This window comes from Mycotypha africana, assembly GCF_025528875.1.
Source record: "Mycotypha africana strain NRRL 2978 chromosome Unknown BDF20scaffold_1, whole genome shotgun sequence".
Taxonomy (NCBI): domain Eukaryota; kingdom Fungi; phylum Mucoromycota; class Mucoromycetes; order Mucorales; family Mycotyphaceae; genus Mycotypha; species Mycotypha africana.
Genome location: NW_026515725.1, coordinates 1,163,285 through 1,179,993, shown reverse-complemented (window position 1 = coordinate 1,179,993; position 16,709 = coordinate 1,163,285). Strand labels below are relative to the sequence as shown.

Sequence of the window (16,709 nt, the reverse complement as noted above, 5' to 3'; positions counted from 1 at the left end):
TTAAATATCTTCATATTGCGGAACCTAGAAACTGACAGCTGAGTTATTCTACTCAAAGAAGACGTACGTCTTCTGAACCGTAAAAGAATAGAATTCTCCCTTGAGAAGATTACGCATCTACCCGGAGCGGGTGGACTTGTAAACGTATCCATGGCTTGATCTAGTGATCATGCAATTAACTTATTTTCCCGGCGCGTGGTGTTTGAGTTGAGTAAACAGTTATTGTAAAGGATGATCACAAACTATTATCTTGTAATCATTCTTTATGCTGAAGGCAGAGAATAGTACTTATAACCTATTATACCTTGGTGTTGAATCAATATATCCTGCATGTCCATATATTAATTCTACTATATATCCTATGTCATATAGTAACGTATTACAGTAAAATAAGTAAACGATATATGCTAAATGACAACCTGTTCAGCCTTATACGAGGTAGCTAATCTCGTATAAGAATCATCACTTATTCTATATTCGTTTCCTACTCTACTTTGTATAATTTCAGCAGTAATGAGGTGTGAGAATCTTGTATAATTTGTATACGAGTTCTCCACATCTCATATGATGCTGTCAACTAAACACAACACTTAATTCACGGTACTCATATATAAGAGTTTATGTAGTTTTGAATTATTTCTGGTTTGCAATATTGTATAATTCATCTTTATCCTTCATAAAGTGAATTATATCTTTAATATTTGTATATCATCTACCCTCAAATACGACACTGTCAATGTGTCATGAATTTTCACCTGTTCAATAAGCGTCGACTGAAGCAAATGTAAAATAAAATCAGAAATGTAATTAAATATACATTCATAATTGCTTTACTTACATAAATGTAGGCGAAAACTTCGTAAAGCTTGATCACGTCCTTTCTATTTTCGTATGCTAATGGAATTTTGCATGACCGGACCTCAACTGCAACCCACTTAGATGAAAAGCCGGGGGAGTACTTCACGATTGTGAGCTTGTTGTTAATGATATGACAGGTGAGAACAACGAGCTTCTTGATGGTATTGACATCACAGTATTGGTAATCACACAAGATGCTTGCGAGGGAATCGGAACCATGTTTGAGGTTTTTGACCGTATCCTCCAAGATATGCGTATAAAGATCATCTCCAACACTAAATACATTTAATGCATGTCAATACTACAATGTAACTACTTCTACATTATTATCAACTTACCCAGATGATTCTATCATGAAGAAATTGACACCGTTTTTCTTCAAAATTCCAGTGCCATCGAGTAGCTTTAATTGTACCTCTTTATTTACAATTTTTTTTTAGCAAGCCATATATGATCTGCATTATTCATTTTCTTTTCGATCCATTTGAAGTAGAGTAGCTTTGTCATCTTGGCGAAGAGCTTAAATTGTTGTAAAAAAACTTCAGAAAAAAGGGTTCTCTCGCCACCTTGTTGATAATCTTGAGGATCATTCCAACAAATGCATAGGTTGTTGTAAAATTGCTTTAAGAAAGCAATAAAGGTGCTATTGGCGGCGGTGGTGTATATGCCTCTGATCAATATGAAAGATCTCCTGAGAAAAGTTGGACATATCAACGTCATAGAGTTGCTTGTTGAATTGGACATAATTGTCGCTCGAAACCGATATCAATGAGCTATTGACTCTCATTTCTCTAACATGATCCTGATATTCTTTCTCCAGACCGTCACTGCATTTACTGACTGTATCTGTGCTCAAACGTAAATCAAAGTACTGGGAGCAAGTGAGCCTATCAGTGTGCTCAATGATTGGTTTTTGAGGTGAACAGAAGAACTCTTTCGTCGGTGTGTACAGCTGATACGAATGTCCACCCTTATTAATCACAAACGATGTCTCCTTGGTCTTTTTCGGTGTGGTCTGTGCCAAGTAAAAATTAATCAAAGGAGTTTTTCTTCCTTAACAAGCTCTGAAAAACTTACAATCAAAGCTTCATCTAGAGGCACGTCATTCTCACTTTCTTCATCAGCAAAAAGCTAAAACCATAAATATGATTAACTATTATGAGTGGCCGATTCGTAGTGCATACAAGAATTTACTTGATCCAAGGCTCTTTTTCTCAGCTTGTTTGCTCCCACGCTAGCAAAGGCAGCACCAGCGGCTTCACCATGAAGTTTAGCAAGAATCTCTTGCCTTTCTGCTTCTGCTTTGGCTGCCATTAGCTGATAATATACTTTGCTTTTGTTGATGACGGCTGCAGAATTAATAAAAGTCGATACCTCCAGAGCATATTTCCTTGCTTTGAGAGTTTCAGAACCACTGCTACCAAATTTCTGCAAACCAATCGATAGCGCTTCAAAAAACTTTCTGGATGAAGGTTCCCAAGTTAAACAGTTCATAAAGTATGCATCAATCAGGGCCCCTGGATTCGTCCAAGAGCCTGCATTGGTCTTCAATAATGTATCAAGCCCAAATTTCTTCTTGACTGGCTCTGGAATAGCGTAGTCTCCTCTTAATGAATGTAAACTGGGCCTTTTCTGTTTTTCTGACTTTGATGTAGAGTTTTGGTTATTCATTATGCTAAAGAATAAAAAAGAGGCTTTAATACGCTTGACATGTTGGCAGCTATTGCTGTGTTGGACACTTTTACACTGTTACTTGTGTGATGTTTGTAGTTGTTTTATGTTTAGTGAACGCGACTTATAACTTTGATATAAACTGTAAGGTGAAATGAGTCTCCTTTAGTCCTTTTATTATACACTGAAAATCAGAGAGGGAAGCGTTCATAGCGAATTGGATGTTTGTATTGACAACAAAAGAAAGAAGGAAAGGAAAGAGATACCAAAAAAAAGGAGCTAAATACTCGTTCTTAACCAGTAGGAATGCAGCATTATGTATGCGCATCTTCAGAAAGACAAGATGACGTGTACAAGTGTTATTATGATTCTATGATCATAATAACGAGTCAAATGCTTGAAAGTGTGTCTAATTCGTCTTTATATATTATAGGAGGTATGGAAATACCACAACTTGTTATCTTTGAGCGATTTTGGCTGTTAATTTTTGTTCTAAAGGAATTGAAAAAGGGGCGAAGAAACCGGAATACTACTGAAGTTATGTAGTTGATATAATGTTTTGATGGCGGCTCTACATTACCAAGTTAATTGCTGACATATTTGTACAAGGCAGAAGAATGATACATAAGTTCACTATGATTATGTATATATTGATTAACGGTTTATACTTGGTTTATAAATGCTCTCTTTTTTGTAGAAGAGATTCTAATTTTTTATACAGAAGGAAGTATTTCAAGGTCAGAATGCCAAAAGTGTTGAGTGCCTGGAATATAAAAGAGTAACCACAGCAAATTACAGTAGATGTCATTTTTGACTTGGGTTTAACATAGGAGCCATTGGAAATACATTGCTTATTTTCGTCAAGATAGTTTCTGTTTAAGAAAAACTTTGATTCTTAATGCAAATCACTATATTTTCTTTTACGTTGATGCAAATATGCCTATCATGTCGCTTTTGTTGAGCTATTCTATCAAACAGAAAGACTGATCTTTCTACACGACGAAACGTTGGACTCAGAAACGCAAACGCTTTGCTCCACAAACGGCTATAAAGTCCGATTCTAATGTCAGCAGTAGCATGATGGAAAGCATTCCAAGATTGAAAAAAACAACATCGTACCGGTAGTAAAAAAAGATGACAGCACGAAAACTTATAAACGGCTTATACTAACTCTTAACTGTGGGAACAATTGTATAGACATCGGTCGTAGATGTATTCAATAATGGGCACTTTTCATATCAAGATATGCTTTCTTTCAACTTTCTCCTGCATTATGTACATGTCGTAAGATAATAGAACCTGAGCAAATTGTAAATGTCATGTTTTGACAGAAATAAAGCTTAAGCAATACTGCTACCATAATTAAGCTGGCTTGTCACGATTATGAATCTTGAAGATGTGGGAATGCCAACAAAAGATACAATAATGCGGAATACGAACCGAACTTTATTTTTCATGCATTGAAAGCGAAACTCAAACCTATTCCCGTTTCTGTGACGGTATTCTCTCTCTTCTACCTCTTGTCATCCCTTCTTTTTCATCATTTTTTTATAGTTTTGATAATTACAACGCGTATAGTTCTGGCATACTCATAATACGGAAAGGCAACTCTTCTCTACAAATGTCATCGAAAAACTTGATAACAGAGCTTCGACCCATTGATTTAAGTTTGGCTAAGAGCAAGCCTACTTTAATTGCTGCCAGCCCCACTGTCTCTATTCGAACAGCTTTAATGAAAATGCATCGGAATAAAATCACCTCCTTGCCTGTGTTTTCCCATCAAAACTGTACAGATATCATGAGCATCGTCAACTTGTTTGATATCTTGTTATACCTCGTCAACGACAGCAAATGCCATGATACTACCATTCAGAAAGAAAATTTGAAAAAGCTGGATGATCCTATTGAATTGGTGTTAGGACTGGATAGCGATAGAGAAAGCTATCGTATTCATAAGCTCGATCGTAAAGATAAGCTTATCGAAGTAAGGGCCATTTGAAAAACAAAGACAATAAACAAGGAGGAAACAAAACAAAAATAAATAACATGGTGCCGCTTTGAAAGGCATTACGTTCTTTTGCTTCAGGAACACATAGAGCGCTTGTTATGAATTTCGATACCAATGATGAGCCATGGATTTTGTCGCAAACAGATATTATCCAACATATTGTCAGGCATCCAGATTCAGTTTCAGGTCTACTTGACCTCAATTGTCCTGTACGTGATATGCCTTTAATGATTCAGAAACAACAGAAACTTATCACAGCCAAAGAATCAGAGACAGCATTGCATGTTTATCGTTTCATGGCTGAGAAAAATCTAAGTGGTGTTCCAGTAGTCAACGAGTATGTATAATCAAATCCCCTTTATACTGCCCTTTCTGAATAACCAATGACTTTACCCTCATCCATATTGTATCCAGACAAGGAGAGTTCATAGGAGATCTGTGCGTTGAGGATTTACCAGCAGCCAATCTGGAGAATATTGGTCAAATGACGTTATCTTGCAAAGAGTATATTAAGGTATAGCATTGCGCTTTTTAGCTTGATGTAGTGGACATATAAATTATAATCTACCATACTACTGCTAACCTTCACATATACCATTGGTAATAGTTTACATCTGATTATCTCACACCCTCAGTCACCTCGTCCAATTCCACATTGAAGGATATCATGAACATCATGATAAAAACAGACACACACCGTGTGTGGATTCTAGAAGATAAAAAAGTGATTAGTGTCGTTACTATGTCAGACATTATGGCGCTGTTATGTTCAAATCGTAGACCAAGCCTGTTTTAAGTAACCATCCATTCTGCAAGAGTTTTTTTTCAAGGCTTTTTCTCACTCGATAATCGAAAAATAGTACACAATCACATTGAAGTAATCTAAACAATAGCAACACGGGAATGAAAACCCCTTATTATTTTTACTGAATGTTTGATATATTGGAATACACGCTAACCAGCGTTTGGAAAAGCATAATGATATTACGAAATTTCGAGAAGCTGCTATATGTGCTTTTTTTTTATCATAAATAGAATATATATAAAGAATTCATCTCTTTTCTTTAATATCTCTTGTGCATCAATGCAATAGCTACAGACCCTAGGGTTTGTCGTATGTATTCGCGTTCCACGTCATGACTATCTTCCACTTCTCCCCATCTGTCCATTTGTGCATTCATTTCAACATGTGCTGCTCTCGCTGCTTGTTCTACTGTGATACCTCTTCTCACCAACGCCAAACCTATCAGAAAACTCTTTGAGCTCATAACGGCCTTTTCAAACGCAGCCAACTCAAGGGGATCCATTGACTCGACAATAGCTCTCAACTTCTTCTTGGTGTCTTCTGGTTGTTGAACGGAGAATAATCCTGTTGTTATATTGATCTTCACATCAAACGTCTTTCCTGTCCATTCTAGAATAGGTTTGTAATATTTATCTTGAAGTTGTGTGATGATTTCGGGGAATGTTTCATGGTAGCATACAGAATCGCCATCCAAATAAGTAAGAAGTTTGTCAACAACAGCAGGACGGATTTTGTCAGGGTGATCATTGATGTTTTCACTGTCAGCGTACGAAGGATCTAATCCGTCCATGGCTCTGGCAATGACTGAAGTCTGGTGGAGAAAGAATATGAACAAAGGTCGTTGTGTAAGCTTGCCATTCATTAAATCATTATTCACGTATATTGTTGTTATTTACCAGAGGTAAACTGTGCGCTTTCAAATTTTGGGTCTGAGCATCCCATTCAGCGGCTGTCAATAAAGCCAGATTCCTTTGCTTAGCTGGGAATTTCACAATATTCTTACTGGGGGTACGTAGATTACGATGATCTAAAACTACTGTCACAGTATCTGTGAATATATGATTTGAAAAGGCTCGTCAGAGAAAATTGTCATCTACAATTCAATGCTGTGCAATTTGGGCCTTTTTTTTTACCATTTTCTTCTTTGATACCAGCTTTTTTCCAAAACCGAGTCATTGTACGTTCAGCTCCTATTCAGCTTAACAAGTCAGCTCTTAAGTGTTCGCTCTAGCAATAAGAAGTATCATGGTTGTACCTACGCTGAGCTGCAGCTTCTTCTTGATGAGCAACTGCACGAACTGTTGAAGTTGTGTGAATAGCTCTTTGTCTAACCAAGTTCCATGTTTTTGAAACTGAGCAGCATCGCGAGTTGATCAATCGGAAAGAGGACATTATATGCAAGGGGGAACAAAGGTAAATACACAGTAAATGTTAAATTTGGCAGCCAGGGACACAACTGGGGAAATTGTATCTGTCAGTGATGTGTATTTTAACCCCCGACGAATAATGCTTCGAAAGAGTAAACTTACACTTTCCTTAAATGCAGACACACGTGATTTTACGATATACTTTTCATGTTGATTGAGCTATTACTCGCATGTTTAAAGAAAGAAGAAATAACATTAACATTGTACGGCGAACTATATAAGATATGTAGTTAAACTAATTGACTGTAGTCAATGTCGTTTGTTTCAAGGGTCAATGTTTTCGGTCTTACGTCTAATAAACGTTATCAAAGACCATATTCTAGCTTTGATTTTACGTCTGCTACATAGCAATGAGTATCTCAGAGCCACAAGATCATAATTAGGTAAAAAAGTACACAACAAAAGAGTCCCAGAAATATATAGCTTCGAAGCGTGACAATAATAATTCATATTTGATGGAGCTTATGTCAAAGTAAAGCACAACATCTTCAGTTGGATAGTTTTTCGCAGCTACAAAGCGGCTATAGTCGTTGAACTGTACTATCGATCAGGAATCAACGAAAAGCCAATCAATGGTAGATGGCATGGATATTGAACTTCGTCTGAGATTCAATTCAAGTCGAGACGAAACGTCAGAGTTCATTTGCTGTTACTCACAAATCTTCTAAGATACCCAACGTCTTAGATTTTTTGGTAGAAGGTTGTAGTAATGTTGCTAAACAACTTAGCGTGGTCAATGATTTTCTTGAGCCAACAAAAACTATGCATCATTACCCTTCTCTGCTCGCTCGCATTGTCTTTACAGAAGAATATTTTGTACGCTTCTCTCTCTACAATCCTTTTTGTTTTAGCTGCAGTCGATTTCAATCATTGGCTCAGTAATTGCTACGGAATTATACCAACGTCAAAAATACTCCCAATTTGTAAATCCGGGTATCATTAGTTTAGTCATACTATTGTTTTGAACGTAGAAATAAACAGAACTATCTTTGAAGCAAGAGCAAAGATTTGCTACTTCACACTTCTTGTTGTTGAGTGTATATGTCTTCGTAGGATATATTGGACGAAATTTTAACATAGCTTCAATTTTTCAGTTTTATTTTTTTTTTCGCTCCTGTGAGGGTCAGCGGTTTTTAATTTTTCTTTTCTTCAATTTTACCCTTCGCTTCCTTCTTTTTCCCTTTTGCTATATCTAAATTGCTCTTTTCTACTGGCAATATTATTGTAGAATTTAGCAAATGGATCACTTTGAAGGAGCATCTCAAGACGATTTCACATATTTGGAATATTCAGCAGACACGCAATCGTCGCAGTATGACTTTAACAGTGATTTCACACAAACGCAATTACAAAAAGATCATCAAAAGCTTTACTTTCAGAACGATGATGACTTGAGTTCAGATCTTTCTTTAGCCTCTCTATCTTTAAACAATAATAATTTAAAGAATGACAGTACTAGCAATGACCTCCACTTCATTGAAGACGACATCACACCTAACGATGAGTTCAGTGAACTTTTAAGTGTACAACAGCAGCAACAGCAACAAATTCAACAGCTCGATGGCAATGAATTTGAAATGGAGAAGGAACAAGAAAAGGATTTGCCCCCTCATGCTTGTAAATACTGTGGTATACACTCACCCGCTTCTGTGGTCAAATGTGTTACTTGCCATCGCTGGTTTTGTAACTCCCGTGGTAATACTTCCAGCTCGCATATTATCAACCATTTAGTACGCGCAAAGCATAAAGAAGTCAGTTTACATCCTGATTCTCCTCTTGGCGATACTGTATTGGAATGCTATAATTGTGGTTGTAGGAATGTTTTCCTGTTGGGCTTTATACCGGCCAAAAGTGATACCGTAGTAGTCTTAATCTGCAGGTAATGTGTTTGTCATCGGCTTTTGATGAAAAATAGGTATACATTTTTACCAACGACATGGATATTATTCATATAGACAACCTTGTGCTGCCGTACCTTATTCCAAAGATATGAACTGGGACACATCTCAATGGATGCCTTTAATCGATGATCGTTGTTTCTTGACTTGGCTAGTCAAAATTCCTTCAGATCAGGAACAACTCCGTGCACGTCAAATCACTTCTGTTCAAATTAATAAACTAGAAGAGTTATGGAAGGATAACGGTGAAGCTACTCTTGAAGATCTAGAAAAGCCCGGTGTGGATGACGAGCCGCATCCTGTTCTGCTGAGATATGAGGATGCTTACCAATATCAGAATATTTTTGGTCCTCTTGTCATGATGGAAGCTGAATACGATAAAAAGTTGAAAGAATCTCAAACTTGTGACGATATCGTTGTACGCTGGGATATTGGTCTCAATCAAAAGAATATTGCTTGGTTCTATTTCCCTAAGCTCGAACTTGGCGAAATCAAGTTGGCAGTGGGTGATGAACTGCGTTTACGTTATCGCGGAGAATTGCATGAACCTTGGAGCGGCACAGGCCATGTCATTAAAATTCCCAATAATGTCAGCGATGAGGTGGCTCTTGAACTTTCGCGTGTTGGAAATCCACCTACCGAATGCACTCATAACTTTTCTGTGGACTTTGTTTGGAAATCAACCTCCTTCGACCGTATGCAGTCAGCCATGAAAACATTTGCTGTGGATGAGACGAGTGTGAGTGGCTATATCTATCATCGTCTTCTAGGACATGACGTCGAACCTCAGTTACTCAAGACACAAATGCCCAAACGTTTCTCTGCTCCTCATCTTCCAGAACTCAATCATTCTCAAGTATATGCCGTTAAATCTGTACTTCAAAAACCCCTCAGTTTGATCCAAGGTCCTCCTGGTACCGGTAAAACAGTAACCTCGGCTTCTATAGTTTATCATTTAGCAAAGATGAATCCTGGTCAAGTTCTTGTGTGTGCTCCTTCAAACGTTGCAGTGGATCAATTAGCGGAAAAGATTCATCAGACAGGTCTCAAGGTTGTGCGTATTACTGCCAAGTCTCGTGAAGAACTCGACTCTCCTGTTTCTTTCCTTACCCTTCATGAGCAAGTGCAGAATAACGATACCAATATTGAATTACAAAAGCTGATTCAACTCAAACGTGACCAGGGTGAACTCAGTGCCTCAGATGAAAGAAAATATAAATCTCTCAAACGGGCTTGTGAAAAAGAGATCTTATCCAATGCTGATGTCATTTGTTGTACTAGTGTTGGTGCTGGTGATCCCCGTATTGCCAAGTTACGCTTCCGAACTGTCTTGATTGATGAAGCTACGCAAGCTTCAGAGCCTGAATGTATGATACCCTTGGTGTTGGGTTGCAAGCAAGCAGTCTTGGTGGGTGATCATCAGCAATTGGGTCCTGTTATTATGAATAAAAAGGCCGCGAGGGCTGGTCTTTGTCAATCTCTTTTTGAAAGACTGGTTATCTTGGGTATCCGACCTATTCGTTTGCAAGTCCAGTATCGTATGCATCCTTGCTTGTCTGAATTTCCCAGTAACATGTTCTACGAAGGTACTTTACAAAACGGTATTACTACTCAAGAACGTATCCGTAAAGACGTCGATTTCCCTTGGCCCGTACCTGAAACTCCTATGATGTTCTATGTCAATTTGGGCAACGAAGAAATTTCGACATCAGGTACTTCCTACTTAAATAGAACAGAAGCTTCAAATTGTGAGAAGATTGTTACGCGTTTCATGAAGTCTGGTATTTTGCCCTCTCAAATTGGCGTTGTGACGCCTTATGAAGGTCAGCGTTCCTATATTGTTCAATATATGCAATTTAATGGATCCATGCGCAAAGATTTGTATAAAGAAATTGAAGTGGCTAGTGTGGATGCTTTCCAAGGCCGTGAAAAGGACTATATTATTCTCAGTTGTGTACGTTCTAATGAACATCAAGGTATTGGTTTCTTGAGCGACCCACGTCGTTTGAACGTGGCTTTGACCCGTGCTCGTTATGGTGTTGTCATTCTGGGTAATCCTAAAATCCTTTCTCGTCATCCTTTATGGCATCATTTGTTGGTACACTATAAGGAAAAGGGATGTTTGGTGGATGGTGCTTTGAATAATCTTCGTGTGTCGATGATTCAATTTAATCGGCCCAGAAAATCATATCGCAAGGATGATAAGTTTAGACAGGGTTTAGCTCATCAAATCGATGCTCGTGAAGCATTCGCAAGACCCCCTCTCGCTAGTGAAAATCGTCGTGGTGGTGTAGGTGCAGGCGCTCCTGGTGATATGTTGAACAAAGGCTACTATGGAATGGATTTCATGCAAACACATGATCCTGTGGGTTATATTCCCTCTGATATTGCATCTTTACCTAGTTCTCAATTTAGTATTCCTTTCATCCCTTCCGCCAGCGGGCCTTTTACACAAGATCTATCTCAATCTAGTGTATTTAACCGTAAAAGGGCCCAGCAGCAGCAAAGTGACAGCACACAAAATACTCAACAATCGCAAATTCAACAACAACAGCATCGGTATATACCTGGTTCATCCACTTTTGGTAATCATGCTATGACCTGGCAATCACAGAATAATATGAGCCAACAAAGCACCAATTTTTACAGCAGTCAAACTTCAATTGGTTTGGCTCTTTCTCAAAGTGACAGATTGCGCATGATGAATGAATTAGCAAGTCAACAACAACAATTACAGAACGGTAGTGGTAGCGGTAGCAGTAACAAAAATAACGCTAATACAGCGAATAAGATGATGATGATGAGTCAAGATAGTCTTTTACAATATAACTTTGAAGATTACAAGTCTCAGGACACAACTGCCCCAGTGACCAATTTAACACAACAAGACTTTGATTTTAAAAGTCAATCCAGTCAATCCTTCACACAATTTTAAGCGTTAAAGGAGACTCCCTTGTTGACAAAAGTAGTTGGATATATGGATGAATTGTCACAAGTTTACTAGCACCCGTTATCAGGGGATGTGGATATAAGTGTGAACCCTTACAGTATATATGCTGTTTTGGCTATTTAAACTATCAACATCATTATCATTCAGCAACTCTATATGGATCTATAACTTTGATTGTGATCGGATTCATTTATGGAAAAGAGATGGGTGCAAAGGTAGGGAAAACACCTTCCTTTTTCTTTTACAACATTGAAACCATTCTCTTAAAGGTTTATATTCATATTTTAACTTGTAATAAGTGAATGTCGAGCTTTAGTCAAAGTTTTTTCTTTAGTGCGAAACTTTTATATCAAAAAGAATAAAAGAAAAAGTCATTCATTAAGCTGTTGTTGCTTGTTCGTGAAATGATCAAGGAAAAAGGCGTGCAATTACTATAACTTTAAAACTTCTCTACATCATTTTCTAATTTCAGTTAAAACATCAATACATGTAAGGGTTGTTGCACGTGCCTGCTAATCTTTTCGTATCATTGCAAATGATGACAGAAGAACAACAAACACGGGATATGTATACAACACGCAAAAAAAAAAAAAAAAAAAATAAAAAAAAATAATGAAAGACTCGTTTTTGGTGTGGCTTCGAATACTCTCTTTTCTACAATAAAGAGAACAATATCACTTCCAATTTGAAACTTTATGAAAATCACAGTGATTACTGCCAATACAATGAGGATCATCCTTCTATGATAATAGCTTGGCCTTAGAGAATGAGAGATTGTTGGAAATAGTCCCTGACTGACCTTTTCGCACATGGACAAACCATTTTATTGGATGAAATTCTGTAACGCACCTTGGTCGTGCCGAAAAGTCGGCAATTTCCGGCCGTCTCATCGGTTTATTTCCATTTCGACAAAGCAAAAAAATCGTCCCTTAATTTGTTTCACTTTGGATCAAAAAAAGAAATGGGTCACAAAGCCTATGCATATTCTCTCACTACAGAAGAGAATAGTCTTACTGAAGCCTGATTGAAACCAGTATGATCTTCCCATTGCTTATTTATGGGTTCAAAAGGCTTTAAATAACGACTTGGAAAAGGCCTAAAACTGACTCCTTTCTTTTGTTGGAGCGCGTCGATCGTCCATTGTGTCTTTAACATAGTAATGAAAGCTTAAAAGTTCAAGACACTATCTATCCATTTGCACTTTCCCAATGCATACACAGGTAAGCCGTTTGCATCACGTGAAGCCAAAACCAAAGCTAAAAGCCGTATAGTGTTCTCGAATATCTCAACATTTGAACCCCCTCCGTGCATCACACGTTCCCCTTTGTTCTTTAATTTAATTTATTTCTTATCTCACTAAAGTAAAACAATAAAACATCCTTTTCTCATATATTTCATTTTCCACTAACCTTTTATATTCACTTCCGCTGCCACACAGAGAGACGCTGCGTGCAAATACAAATGTTGACTTATAATGAAATAAGTGCTGCTAGTGCCATCCGTCAGGCGACTTGCAGTGACACCTGTGCTAGCAGGAATGTTAATTCCTGTAATACTACTACTCACCTTAGTAGTGCCACTACTGCCGTTGCTGTAACAACTGATGTGCGTTCAATGTACAATCATTATTCCATTGAAAATCCATCAAATACCAACCATAATAATAATAATGCACCAGGTTAGTCTTATATTAATATTTCCATTTTCTTCTCTTTTGTTTCTATAGTAAAAAACCTTTTTCACTAGTGCATATTTTTGTTAAAAAATGCTTGTATAAAAAAAACATCGGGTTTAATCTATCGATTCTCACCTTTTCTTTTCATCTCTTTATCTACTTCTATTCTTACTGTATAACGTAACAGCCGAAACAGTAACCGATAATAACAGCACGAATAGTAGTTCTAATAGTAGTCTTAGTTGGACTAGTAGTCATAGCCAGCAAATAACAACGTCAGCCAATAATACGTCAGCCGCAACTATAGCCACCAAAGCAGCTCATATTGCTTATCATCAAAGTATTAACAATAGTCTTGGTCTAGTGCCTATCCAAAGCAATCTTTCAGAGGAACCGAATCCATTTGAGCAAAGTTTCTTGAAAGAAAATCATATTTTAATGACAACTGCTAGTACTACTGCATCACCGTCTATCCCAACACAAAAAAAGAAAGCAGCTGAAACTGCTGCTGCAACTGCTGCTGCGTCTGCTATAGCCACCACTGCGGCTGCCATGGTAGTCACATCTGCCTTACCTCATAACAATAACACGAATGGTAGTAGTAGTAGCACTGATAACGGTAATAATGTGATTTCCCCTTCTATGCTATTTGGTCGTCGACATCAGCCATCATCCTCTATTTCAGTGGCTAATCCACAGCATTTACTTTTTGACCACCATCATGTACCTACTGTTTCCACTACGGATGCTCCAACCATGGACGGCACGAGTAGCAGCCCTACGAGTAGTGATACTAGTCATAGCAGTAGCAGCAATAGTAAGAAGAGAGCAAGATACCCCTCCGATTCCAACGAGAACACAACCTTTGTAACAACCTCACAACAACCCAAAAAAAGGGCATCCACATCAAGAAAATCAAACATTAAAAACCAAACAGAACAGCAATCTCAAAATCCCGAAGATGAAGAAAAAAGAAAAAATTTCTTGGAGAGAAATAGAATAGGTAAGAAAGCTATATACCCCAAGTAGCTTTAGAAGAAAACTAAATCCTCATCCTTCGTTACACATAAAACGCCTATTCATAGCGGCTCTGAAATGTAGACAGCGTAAAAAGCAATGGTTACAGAACCTACAACAAAAAGTTGAGTATTTAGCAGCAGATAATGAGCAATATCATCTACAAGTAAACGCATTACGGGAAGAACTGATCCAGTTACGGTCACTGTTAATGCTGCATAAAGATTGTTCTCAGCGTACGAAAGAAGACATGATGAATGCATTGAACAGGCCCATACCGGGCATGGGCAATGTCGGTGGTAGTACTTCTGCCAATACGGCGAGCACAGCCATGTTACAGTCATCGCTTCCGTTATCTCAAAGTCATCGTCATCAACAGCAGCAAGGTCGTTCGCAACAACAACAAACCGCTGTAGTAATGGGAGCAGGAGGGTTAGCCTTCTATAACGCAGCTGCTTCTAATAACAACAGCCATAATCATCAACAATTACAACGGAACCTCATGAAACTGTCTGTGAACAGCAGTAATAATAACGAAGAACAGCATCTTTTAAAGACAGAGGAGTTTATTCTGTGAAAAAAATTTGTAAATAAATGGAGCAGCAGCAGTCATCACATAATCAAGCAACGATCGTTTGAGGATTCCCGAGGATTATAGATAGTTGTGTTTTTGTTATTATGTTGCTGCTGCTGCTGCTGGGTGAATGTGCTGCTTTGATAGTGACGTGGTGATGTTTGTCCCATCAACATATTAGGAGGCATCATATAATAGTTTGGTGACGGGGTTGTGATAGGCATCATATAAGGATATTGTTGTAAGGGTTGTTGTGAAGGCATCATAGTCGATGCTTGTGGATAACATACGGGAGAGGTAAACGGTAGAGCATAATGACGAGTAGCACCATCGCCACCGTTATTCGCATGATTTGCGTAATAAGAAGTTGGTTGCTGCTGCTTCTTTTTTATTGAGCGATTCTTCTTTTGTCGTTGTTGTGGCGATTTGAAGGCCATGGGCCTCTTAGGTTTAGCAACCGATCTTTTTTTAATAGAAGTGGACGGTTTCATGCTTTTGTTGGCAGTTGTATTTGCTACGGCTGTATTAACAGCACTTTGCTGCGGCTGCTGCTGTTGATGGATGTCGTTTCTATTTGTATTTCCTTTCCACCAGCCTTTCGGTCGTTGCTCTCTTGGCTTCCAAAAAGATGATGAAGATGTGCTGTCGTCAGGGGAAGGTGATTTGATACTCTTTTTTCTACGAGAAAAGAGACTTTTTCTTTTCTGTAATTCATTGATCTCTGCTTGCTCTGCTTGCGCTTTCTCAAGCACCGCCTGAGAGGCAGCACTTTCATCTTTCGTTTTTCCCCTCTTCTGGTGATGCGCCTCATCTTCGTCTTCCTGCTCTGTTGGCCTTGATTTCACTGGCACCCTTTGAATCTTACTATGCGCATGGTTGTTGCTGTTGTTCGCCACAAGCAGTTCCGACAATTTCTTTTCCAAAGACTCCTGTTGCAGCTGAATTTTTTGTAGTATATTTTCTCTTTCGTCGTCACTCTCTGTTTTTACTGCTGTTGTTGGTATATTGCTGAAGACGCGATTTAAAAGATTGTCTGTATATTTCTCATATGAATAGTCGACCATGGAAGAAAATAGTTTCTATTGTTATCAGAATTAGGTTAAAGCTGTGAGGGACGTAAGAAACGCATTGCCAAGTCTCTCTTATATAACTGTCGCAAATGAATATGACTAGATTTGGCAAATGGTAAACAATTTCGAAGAAGCTCTTGGTATCTCAAAGCAAGACTTTTCTGTGTAATGCTTCTGTCCTTTTTTTCTTTCAGTCCGAAACTCTTGAGATCGGTTATTGTGCCATGTACATTTTCAGTTATCATTACTGCAGAGTTCTTTGATCTACAATTTTAATACTTCAAAACATCGGCACTCTCGTGTTCACAATGAACAGTGATGATTCATTGCTTTAAAATTATTCTGTTAGTCATCAGGAAGAGTTACAAATCAACCACAACCCGCAAGATATTAATCTATATGGAGGGCTTTATTTAGTATACATTAGGTGCACTTGATGGATATCGATACTGCTAATGTAGCATAACCCATTAGAAGGAATTGTTGAATGAATAATCTCTGAATAGCTTCAAAATAGCCAGCATGAACTAATTTGCTGAAGTATCCTTTACTTCCTTCTCTTCTTCCTGAAAGGAAGAGAAAATAGAATTGACAAAAGGGCTTTAAAAAGTTACTGAAATCATACACGCAGTGTTCGTCTTAAGCACGTGCCCTAGCCGTGGAGAGTGTTGCAAGTCAAAGTTACCCACACTGACTGAAAGGGCAACTATTCTATTTGTCTCGCTGGTAGCTCCTTACACTGCTATTTTGTAGGTC

The 16,709-nt window shown here is 38.1% G+C and overlaps 8 protein-coding genes across 8 annotated transcripts; 4 read left to right on the top strand and 4 right to left on the bottom strand.

Moving 5' to 3' along the window:
• Nucleotides 1-686: 686 nt before the first annotated feature.
• BDF20DRAFT_909013 (uncharacterized protein) lies at nucleotides 687-1,213 on the bottom strand (the record flags this gene model as incomplete). Its single annotated transcript, XM_053083540.1, has 3 exons — nucleotides 687-773; nucleotides 839-1,133; nucleotides 1,197-1,213. The coding sequence occupies 3 exons, from the start codon at nucleotides 1,211-1,213 to the stop codon at nucleotides 687-689; spliced, it is 399 nt and encodes a 132-aa protein (XP_052940456.1).
• A 144-nt stretch (nucleotides 1,214-1,357) lies between these two features.
• On the bottom strand, nucleotides 1,358-2,682 carry BDF20DRAFT_29511 (uncharacterized protein). The gene is made up of 3 exons (XM_053075125.1): nucleotides 2,053-2,682; nucleotides 1,936-1,989; nucleotides 1,358-1,873 (listed from the first exon to the last, which is right to left on the bottom strand). Exons 1-3 carry the CDS (start codon nucleotides 2,527-2,529, stop codon nucleotides 1,502-1,504), a joined length of 903 nt encoding a protein of 300 aa, XP_052940455.1. The 5' UTR covers nucleotides 2,530-2,682; the 3' UTR covers nucleotides 1,358-1,501.
• Nucleotides 2,683-4,039: 1,357 nt separating this feature from the next.
• Nucleotides 4,040-5,466, top strand: BDF20DRAFT_843240 (uncharacterized protein). Its single transcript, XM_053079556.1, has 5 exons — nucleotides 4,040-4,513; nucleotides 4,594-4,874; nucleotides 4,952-5,051; nucleotides 5,145-5,333; nucleotides 5,398-5,466. The coding sequence occupies exons 1-4, from the start codon at nucleotides 4,151-4,153 to the stop codon at nucleotides 5,331-5,333; spliced, it is 933 nt and encodes a 310-aa protein (XP_052940454.1). The 5' UTR covers nucleotides 4,040-4,150; the 3' UTR covers nucleotides 5,398-5,466.
• BDF20DRAFT_843236 (uncharacterized protein) lies at nucleotides 5,467-6,917 on the bottom strand. The gene is made up of 5 exons (XM_053079555.1): nucleotides 6,872-6,917; nucleotides 6,602-6,798; nucleotides 6,476-6,532; nucleotides 6,239-6,390; nucleotides 5,467-6,153 (listed from the first exon to the last, which is right to left on the bottom strand). The coding sequence occupies exons 2-5, from the start codon at nucleotides 6,732-6,734 to the stop codon at nucleotides 5,602-5,604; spliced, it is 894 nt and encodes a 297-aa protein (XP_052940453.1). The 5' UTR covers nucleotides 6,735-6,798; nucleotides 6,872-6,917; the 3' UTR covers nucleotides 5,467-5,601.
• A 381-nt stretch (nucleotides 6,918-7,298) lies between these two features.
• Nucleotides 7,299-7,819, top strand: BDF20DRAFT_843235 (uncharacterized protein). The gene has a single exon (XM_053079554.1). The coding sequence runs from the start codon at nucleotides 7,479-7,481 to the stop codon at nucleotides 7,710-7,712; it is 234 nt and encodes a 77-aa protein (XP_052940452.1). The 5' UTR covers nucleotides 7,299-7,478; the 3' UTR covers nucleotides 7,713-7,819.
• Nucleotides 7,820-8,007: 188 nt separating this feature from the next.
• Nucleotides 8,008-11,602, top strand: BDF20DRAFT_812962 (RNA helicase-domain-containing protein; the record flags this gene model as incomplete). The annotated part of the gene is made up of 3 exons (XM_053076844.1): nucleotides 8,008-8,292; nucleotides 8,353-8,648; nucleotides 8,725-11,602. 3 exons carry the CDS (start codon nucleotides 8,008-8,010, stop codon nucleotides 11,600-11,602), a joined length of 3,459 nt encoding a protein of 1,152 aa, XP_052940451.1.
• A 2,446-nt stretch (nucleotides 11,603-14,048) lies between these two features.
• On the top strand, nucleotides 14,049-14,886 carry BDF20DRAFT_811704 (uncharacterized protein; the record flags this gene model as incomplete). Its single annotated transcript, XM_053076713.1, has 2 exons — nucleotides 14,049-14,295; nucleotides 14,378-14,886. 2 exons carry the CDS (start codon nucleotides 14,049-14,051, stop codon nucleotides 14,884-14,886), a joined length of 756 nt encoding a protein of 251 aa, XP_052940450.1.
• Nucleotides 14,887-14,921: 35 nt separating this feature from the next.
• Nucleotides 14,922-15,947, bottom strand: BDF20DRAFT_909007 (uncharacterized protein; the record flags this gene model as incomplete). The annotated part of the gene is made up of 1 exon (XM_053083539.1): nucleotides 14,922-15,947. One exon carries the CDS (start codon nucleotides 15,945-15,947, stop codon nucleotides 14,922-14,924), a length of 1,026 nt encoding a protein of 341 aa, XP_052940449.1.
• Between the last annotated feature and the right edge of the window lie 762 nt (nucleotides 15,948-16,709).

Excerpts from the sequence above, each read along its gene's own strand:
- BDF20DRAFT_29511 (XM_053075125.1), bottom strand. The coding sequence starts at position 2,529 with ATGAATAACCAAAACTCTACATCAAAGTCAGAAAAACAGAAAAGGCCC. Across the intron at positions 1,990-2,052 it reads GAAAAAGAGCCTTGGATCAA|CTTTTTGCTGATGAAGAAAG; the intron begins GTAAATTCTTGT and ends TTATGGTTTTAG. Across the intron at positions 1,874-1,935 it reads CTCTAGATGAAGCTTTGATT|ACCACACCGAAAAAGACCAA; the intron begins GTAAGTTTTTCA and ends TACTTGGCACAG.
- BDF20DRAFT_843240 (XM_053079556.1), top strand. The coding sequence starts at position 4,151 with ATGTCATCGAAAAACTTGATAACAGAGCTTCGACCCATTGATTTAAGT. Across the intron at positions 4,514-4,593 it reads GTAAAGATAAGCTTATCGAA|GCATTACGTTCTTTTGCTTC; the intron begins GTAAGGGCCATT and ends CCGCTTTGAAAG. Across the intron at positions 4,875-4,951 it reads GGTGTTCCAGTAGTCAACGA|ACAAGGAGAGTTCATAGGAG; the intron begins GTATGTATAATC and ends TATTGTATCCAG.
- BDF20DRAFT_843236 (XM_053079555.1), bottom strand. The coding sequence starts at position 6,734 with ATGTCCTCTTTCCGATTGATCAACTCGCGATGCTGCTCAGTTTCAAAA. Across the intron at positions 6,533-6,601 it reads AGAAGAAGCTGCAGCTCAGC|GAGCTGAACGTACAATGACT; the intron begins GTAGGTACAACC and ends TAAGCTGAATAG. Across the intron at positions 6,391-6,475 it reads TGGTATCAAAGAAGAAAATG|ATACTGTGACAGTAGTTTTA; the intron begins GTAAAAAAAAAG and ends ATATATTCACAG.
- BDF20DRAFT_843235 (XM_053079554.1), top strand. The coding sequence starts at position 7,479 with ATGTTGCTAAACAACTTAGCGTGGTCAATGATTTTCTTGAGCCAACAA.